The 7,464-nt window shown below is 44.8% G+C and overlaps 1 protein-coding gene across 1 annotated transcript in view; it reads left to right on the forward strand.

Moving 5' to 3' along the window:
- Window positions 1-7,464, forward strand: part of LOC116703499 (myosin-16) — a 20,886-nt gene that overhangs the window by 6,360 nt on the left and 7,062 nt on the right. The window contains exons 18-34 of the mRNA XM_032538261.1: window positions 22-142; window positions 865-1,001; window positions 1,164-1,245; window positions 1,334-1,507; window positions 1,935-2,015; window positions 2,124-2,270; window positions 2,396-2,500; window positions 2,601-2,687; window positions 2,832-2,977; window positions 3,188-3,278; window positions 3,922-3,978; window positions 4,114-4,200; window positions 4,737-4,982; window positions 5,096-5,213; window positions 5,835-5,962; window positions 6,674-6,870; window positions 7,309-7,441. Of these exons, the coding sequence (XP_032394152.1) occupies window positions 22-142; window positions 865-1,001; window positions 1,164-1,245; window positions 1,334-1,507; window positions 1,935-2,015; window positions 2,124-2,270; window positions 2,396-2,500; window positions 2,601-2,687; window positions 2,832-2,977; window positions 3,188-3,278; window positions 3,922-3,978; window positions 4,114-4,200; window positions 4,737-4,982; window positions 5,096-5,213; window positions 5,835-5,962; window positions 6,674-6,870; window positions 7,309-7,441 (2,137 nt within the window). The remainder of the gene's footprint in view (window positions 1-21; window positions 143-864; window positions 1,002-1,163; window positions 1,246-1,333; window positions 1,508-1,934; window positions 2,016-2,123; window positions 2,271-2,395; window positions 2,501-2,600; window positions 2,688-2,831; window positions 2,978-3,187; window positions 3,279-3,921; window positions 3,979-4,113; window positions 4,201-4,736; window positions 4,983-5,095; window positions 5,214-5,834; window positions 5,963-6,673; window positions 6,871-7,308; window positions 7,442-7,464) is intronic.

Genomic DNA, 7,464 nt, shown 5'->3' on the forward strand with positions numbered 1-7,464 from the left:
TCCTTTCCCGATGTCTCGCAGGTACTACATCCTTAACCCCAACGTCATCCCTAAGGGATTTGTTGACAACAAGAAGGCCTCTGAGCTCATCCTGAGTTCAGTTGGCCTGGATAATACAGAGTACCGCATCGGCCACACCAAGGTACACCGCTGTTATGATCACTATCTAAAACACAACACATTTAAATGACATATCTTATCAAACAAATACATATTAATAAATAGTTAAGACTTTAAAGTTGGATCCCTTTTTGAACACCGGCCCTTTCTGTTGCACATTGTGTGTAATCTACTGTGTGTGTTAAAAGTCCCATATTACGCTAATTTTCACGTTCACATTTTCAACAAGTACATGTTTACGTGCTTAGATGTTCATAAAACACATTCTTTTTCTTATACTGTCTGTCTGAATATATATGTAATCACCCTCTGACTGCAAAGCTCAGTTTTGGCGCATGTAAAAGCCCAGTCTGCTCTGATTGGTCAGTATTAACGGGTTGTCTGCATCCGCACTCTCTCAGTCTCTGCACCATCCCTTTCTACATATATAAAGTTTGACGTTTAGTTGTGACATCACAACTGTACGGAAGTCCTGAGTCCGACTCGTTTAAAGGCCCGGTTTCTGAATGCAGGCTGTGTGCATTTCTCTGTGGATTGAGTGCTTTGATACTTTCACAGTATTCATACAGCACCTTAACCTACTTTGTAATTTAAAAAGACATGGAAATCTCAGTTTTTTTTACAATATGGGACATTTAGCAAATCAGAACATACATCTCATAAAAGCTTCCCCCTCAGTTTTCCTCATTTTTTCACACCCCTCCTGTTCTTCCCTCTTTCACCTGTCTGCGTTTTCCTCTATAGGTGTTTTTCCGCGCAGGAGTCCTGGCAAAAATGGAGGACATGCGTGACGAGAGGCTGGCAAAGATCATAACCATGCTGCAGGCTCAACTTAGAGGAATTCTAATGAGGATTGAGTTTAAGAAGATGGTGGACAGACGGTCAGTGTGTGCCTGTATTTCTGTGTGCACCGTGTGTTCTTCTATAAGAAAGCTGGGTCACAGAGATGGAGTAGATATTGGTTGATTATGTGTACACAAGTCCTCAGTGTTTGTTTGTAAATGCTAACGGTGTTCTTGTGTTCATGTGCGTGTGTGATGTAGAATTGCACTGATGGCCATCCAGCGAAATGTGAGGAAGTTCCTTCAGTTACGCTTCTGGGGCTGGTGGAAACTCTACACTAAGGTAAAAGGATTGACTTTTGTGTCTTGCCAAATGAGAAATTATCAGCATTATCATGTTAATCAGCATATTTCCTGCCTTGCTCCCCCAGGTGAAGCCTCTGCTGATGGTCGCCCGTCAGGAGGAGACCTACAAGGCAAAGGAAGAGGAGCTGAGGGTGGCAGTGGAGAGAGTCAAAGAGCTGGAGGGCAAGATCAAAGATCTGGAGGGGAGGATGGTCACTCTGTCGCAGGAGAAGAACGACCTGGCCCTGGCGCTGGCTGCAGTAAGTGCACATCTGCATTCAAGTCACGGTGCTTTTCTGAAAAATAGAAACAATCTCTCTCTACAGCCCTTTCCAGAATAACAAAAAAGACTCTTCTAACTATCCAGATCAGTGATTTTCCACTCTGCCAGGGGGTCATTGAAAAGTTTCCAGATTCATTCACCTAGATTATCATGATATAATAAAATATATTTTTGTTTACAAAGGCTTCACATTTAAACATATAAACACATTTTTAAAATCTAAAATAGTTCATAAATTACATTCTAATCCACAAAATCTGAGGTGCTCCCCGTCTGCAAATCAAACTCTGGTCTTCTGCGTCACTGGCAGATACTGTCCACCATACCAACGAGCAGAGGGTTGTGTTATGTCTATAAAATGCAAACATTATATTATAAAAACACAACACCTTGTCTCCCCACAGGAGCAAGACACACTGGGGGATGCTGAGGAGCGCTGCACCCAGCTGATGCACCAAAAGGTCCAGATGGAGGAGTCATTGCAGGTAACAAGATGCACATGAACCACATTCTGAGTGTTTTTGTCTATATTATATGTGTGAAATCTGGTAATAAGACGTTTTGGAAAGTGGTCCAACTGTCCTGTGTCTTAGGATCTGCGTGAGCGCCTGGGGGAAGAGGAAGGCAACACAGCCTCCCTCCATGGCCAGAGGAGGCAGCTGGAGGGGGAACTGACTGAGCTGAAGAGAGACCTGGAGTCTCTGGAGTCCACATTGGCCAAGACTGAGAAGGAGAAACAGGTAGAGTGGAGGAGGCTGATGAGAGAGGAAATGCAGTACTGCAGCTTTGGAGATGTAGTTTATTTCACTATGGATTAATGGACCCAAAGTGTTGACGACTGAATTATGTTCAATGGTGAACTTAGGGTCTGGACTTCAAGGTGCGAAATCTGACGGGTGACCTGAGTCAGAGAGACGACCATGTGGCCAAGCTGCAGAAGGAAAAGAGAGCTCTGGAGGAACTGCAACAGGTAGACAAACACACACATGGAAACATGCATGCACATAAACTAATTGAAAAAACACCTTTGGCTTCAATAGTGACCAAGACATTTTTTATAATTGAATCAGAAAACTCTGGAGGATCTCCAAACAGAAGAAGACAAAGTTAACCATCTGACCAAGACCAACAGCAAGCTCAACTCCCAAGTGAATGAGGTACTGTACATGACCTGAAAAATTCTGTCTTGTTCAAGACTTTTTGAAACTCTGTGGAGCAGGAATACATTATGTGCACACCTGCAGCTGAATATACTAAGCTTTAATGTCTGGGTTTGTGTGTGCGTGCGTGTGTGTGTGTAGCTGGAGGACTGCTGGGAGCAGGAAAAGAGGATCAGGGCGGAGGTGGAGAAAGCGAGGCGAAAGGCAGAGGGAGACCTGAAGATGACCATAGAGAACCTGAATGAGATGGAGAACGCCAAGCTCGACCTGGAGGAGGTTATTAAAAAGTATGGGACAACCAACCAACAAACACGCACACACACACACGCACACACACACTGATAAGTATCTTGATGTCTGACTTCCTGTACGTTTAACATACATTCATCACTACAGTAGTCATATCTCTGTGTGTCCCTCACTCTCTTTTACACACTATTTGTCCCATTGGTTTCTGATTCCACTGCTGCGTGTGTGTTTGCTGTGTGTTCATCCAGGAGAGACTTTGAGATCAACAACATGAGCTCGAAGCTGGAGGACGAACAAGCTCTCAGCTCCATGCTCAGCCGCAAGCTCAAAGAGCACCAGGTTTGTGGTTGGAGGAGCAGACGTCTGCAGGCTTTTAGTCCATGAAGCACCACACTAGCTGATTTCAATCGCTCCTTCGTCTGTGGGTTAACATAGCTAGGAGGAGCTATCAAGACCACCGGATTAGGAGAAGCATAAACTTGAGCAGTCTTTGTAGTTGTTGTTCCTATAAATATTGGGCTAAATGTGTTATTTATTTATTTGTTACATAATGTATTTTTCATGTAATGTATCTATGTACATGTAAATGTCATCCCTAGCATGGCTGACAGGACATGTTGGTCTGTTGGTCGGTCCACCACCACGGCCCAGACTGATAAAACCTAACAACTGTTTGGTGGATTGTCATGCCAGTTTGTATAGATATTCATGGTTCCCAGAAGATAAATTGTACTGACTTTGATGAACCTCCATCAGGTCAACATTTGCGACCAAAACTAAGTTTTGTGGCTTCAAATTAATACAAGATGAATGTGTGGAGGAAAGGTGCAATCGCAAATGAAAAAAGAGAGGGAGCAGTGTGAGAGTATAAGGTTGGGAAGTTGGGGAGAGGGTGTAGAAGTTGTAGAAGAGCTAAAGAGGGATGATAAATGATCTGGTCATTGTTGTTTGTACTCTTGCACACATTTGTCTTTCCATTCAGGGCCGCATAGAGGAGCTGGAGGAAGAGCTGGAAGCTGAACGAGCCATGAGAGCCAAGGTACAGACTAAGCCTCATACATTACATAACTGCAGAATTACAAATATGCATTCACATGTTGACAAGTAGGAATACACTGGCAGGTGGAATATTACCTATGGCAGTTAGAGATTAGAGTTGTCTGTTCACTGAAAGGTGGAGAAGCAGAGGGCAGAGCTATCCCGAGATCTGGAGGACCTCAGTGATAGGCTGGAAGAGGCGGGAGGAGCCACCGTTGCCCAGGTGAGTATGACTGACAGCTGTCAATCAATCAGAGGGTAGTCTCAAATTGCCAGACCTTCCTCGACAGCGCTCCAGAGGAGGGTCTGGCAAGTCCACACAACATTCCTGGATGGGAAAAAAACATGCTCTGGTTTATGTAAACCAATTACAATTGTCTTGGGACACAATGACAGTGCCGCTGAAAACCTTGAAAAGGAACTTCAAAAGTAGTTTTAGGAGTGCAACAGAAAACTCAGATTGGACAGATAGTCTAGCTAGCTGTCTGGATTTACCCTGCCGAGATCTGAGGACCAGGTAACCATAATCCTCAGAAATCCACCGGAGTTCAGAATGCCAACGCAAAGACGGAAGGTACGGGACATACGGCCAAAATGAGGGACATCCGATTGAATTTCCGGCAGGCACCTGAACAATCCCAGAAACGAAAGGTCGCAGATGTAGACTAATCCGAGGGTAGTAAAACCTCAGTGTTGGCTGTTTTGTTTATGTTTGTAAAACATTAACCATGGTCATTTTAAACCCTGACAATCATTTAGATCGAGCAGAACAGGAAGCGGGAGACTGACCTGCTGAAGCTGAGGCGGGAGCTGGAAGAGGCAGCGCTCCAATCAGAGACCACGGCGGCAGCGCTGAGGAAGAAGCACTCGGACGCGATGGCTGAGCTGGGCGAGCAGCTGGAGAACCTGACCAGGCTGAAAGTTAAACTGGAGAAGGACAAACAGAGCATGAAGGCGGAGATCGAAGACCTTAATGTCACTATGGAGGCCGCTCAGAAAGCAAAGGTGTTACAACGTTATTTTGGAATATAGCATGTCAATCAATATAAAACATAAATATAAACCCATACACACTTCTGTTTTTGCACCCGTGTGTATTTGGGTGTTTACATGTATAGATGAACTCTGAGGTCCACGCCCGTAAACTGGAGGACAATCTGGCAGAGGCTAATGCTCGCTTGGCTGAGATGGAACGCACTCAGACTGAGCTCAACACTGCCAAAATCCAGCTGACCTGTAAGAACACAAACACACACACACACACACACATACACACACACACACACACACACACACACACACACACACACACACACACACACACCCATTGCTTCTCATCACCTTTGTGGGGACCGGTTATTGATATAATGCATTCCCTAGCCCCTTGCCCTAACCTTAAACCATCACAACGAAATGCTTAACCTTAGCCCTTGCCCTCACCCTAACCGTAACCTAATTCTAACCCTAATCCTAAAACCAAGTCTTTGAGTGGGGTCCAGCATTTAGGCCCCACAACCCCACAAGTATACTGCACTCACGGTTTTTGGACCCCACGAATGTAGAAACAAAACGCACACAACACACAGAGACACACAACACACACACACACACACACACACACACCACACACACACACAAACACAGAAACCACACAAACACACACACACACACACACACACACAACACACACACACCCACACACCAGCACACACACACACACACACACACACACACACGTACGCACACAAACGCTTAATGCCCACAAACAAAAACGTGGACTTTTTCATGTTCTATTCTTTATATGTGTGTATGTGTGCGTGCATGTGTGTTTATGTGTGTGTGTGTGTGCGTATGCAGCGGAGAACAATGATCTGAGCAGGGAGTTGGACGACGCTCAGAGTAAGCTGACCCAGGTGACCAGGCTGAAGGCCTCCCTCACCGCGCAGGTCGACGAGCTCAAGCGACAGGTGGAAGAGGAGAACAAGGTACAAGTCACCACAAACACACACTCACTCATTTAATCTATACTTAGAAGTAACGTGTGATAGTTTTACATATTTTCACCGCTGAGAGCTGCACAGTTCAGCCTCAGTCTCAGTCAGTGCCTTGCACACGGGCCCATCGGCAAGGCTTTTGTGGTGAGAGGGGAGATCATTGTTCATTCCTAACTGGTTTTGAGATTCAAACAACCAGTGGAAGAAGTATTCAGATCCTTTACTTAGGTAAAAAGTACTAATACCAAACGGTAAATTACTTTGTAAGTAAAAGTCTTGCATTGAAAATATTACTAAAGTAAAAGTATGTATGCATCACATATTAAAAGTAAAAGTAGTCAATGCAGAAAAAAATCTTCACATTTTAGAAACTGGAAACGATCCAAACAGTTCTGTCAATCAACTAAGTGCTTAACGGTCTAATCATTTCAGCTGGACTACAGGCCTATGTGTTACATAAATGTGTTGGGTGGTTTAATTTATAAGAAAAGATCATTTTTATAAACTATGTGTTTAGTAACTAAAATTCAGATTAATGTAGTGGAGTAAAAAGTTATATAACATTTCTCTGAGATGAAGTGGTGTAGAACTAGATAGTGAAAAGAAAAGACTCAAGCAAAGTACAATACCTCAAATTTGGTTGCTTTTTGATGCCTTTACCACCTCCCAAACCTCCTGCTAAGGCGTCTCCCCCCCCCGCAGGGCCGTAACACAGCGGTGATGGGCCTGGCCAACGCTCGCCACGACCTCTCCCTGCTGAAGGAGCAGCTGGAGGAGGAGTCCGAAGGCCGGGGGGAGCTGCAGCGCCTCGTGTCCAAGCTCAACGCCGACGTCACCTCCTGGAGGAGCAAGTATGAGACGGACGCCATCCACCGCACCGAGGAGCTGGAGGAGACCAAGTAGGTTCAATAGAGCAGTGGTTCTCAAACCTTTTTCAACACTGTACCCCCCTGGGGAATATTCTCTGAGCCTAATACCCCCTGACCAAAGCATTGTTGGCTTTAGAAAGAGGTACGTTAAACTTTCTAACTGAAAAAACACCTAATTGCTACTTTAAATGTTAAATCCATGACTAGATCATTTTATTATTATAATATTATTTTTCAGGGAATGATGCGAGACTGATATTTTTTTAAATTAACATATTCAAATCTCATGTACCCCCTGCTGTAACCCCATTTAAGAAAAACTGCAACAGAGCTGAAAGATTCTGCGACTACCCCTGTGAATCCAATAACAACTTGGGTATAAATGAAACATGGTGGTTGTCTTGACACTTTTTAATGTAATCCCACGGTGCTCTCGCCCTCTCTTTCCCTCCCCCCACTCTCCTCCAGACGCAAACTTGCGGTGCGTCTGCAGGAGGCCGAGGAGGCAGCGGAGGCGGCACAAGCCAGAGCTGCCAGCCTGGATAAGGTCAAGCTGAGGCTGCAGGGAGAGGTGGAAGACCTCACCATAGACCTGGAGAGGGTAAACACACACACACACACACA

This window comes from Etheostoma spectabile, chromosome 15, assembly GCF_008692095.1.
Source record: "Etheostoma spectabile isolate EspeVRDwgs_2016 chromosome 15, UIUC_Espe_1.0, whole genome shotgun sequence".
In the NCBI taxonomy this organism is placed as follows: domain Eukaryota; kingdom Metazoa; phylum Chordata; class Actinopteri; order Perciformes; family Percidae; genus Etheostoma; species Etheostoma spectabile.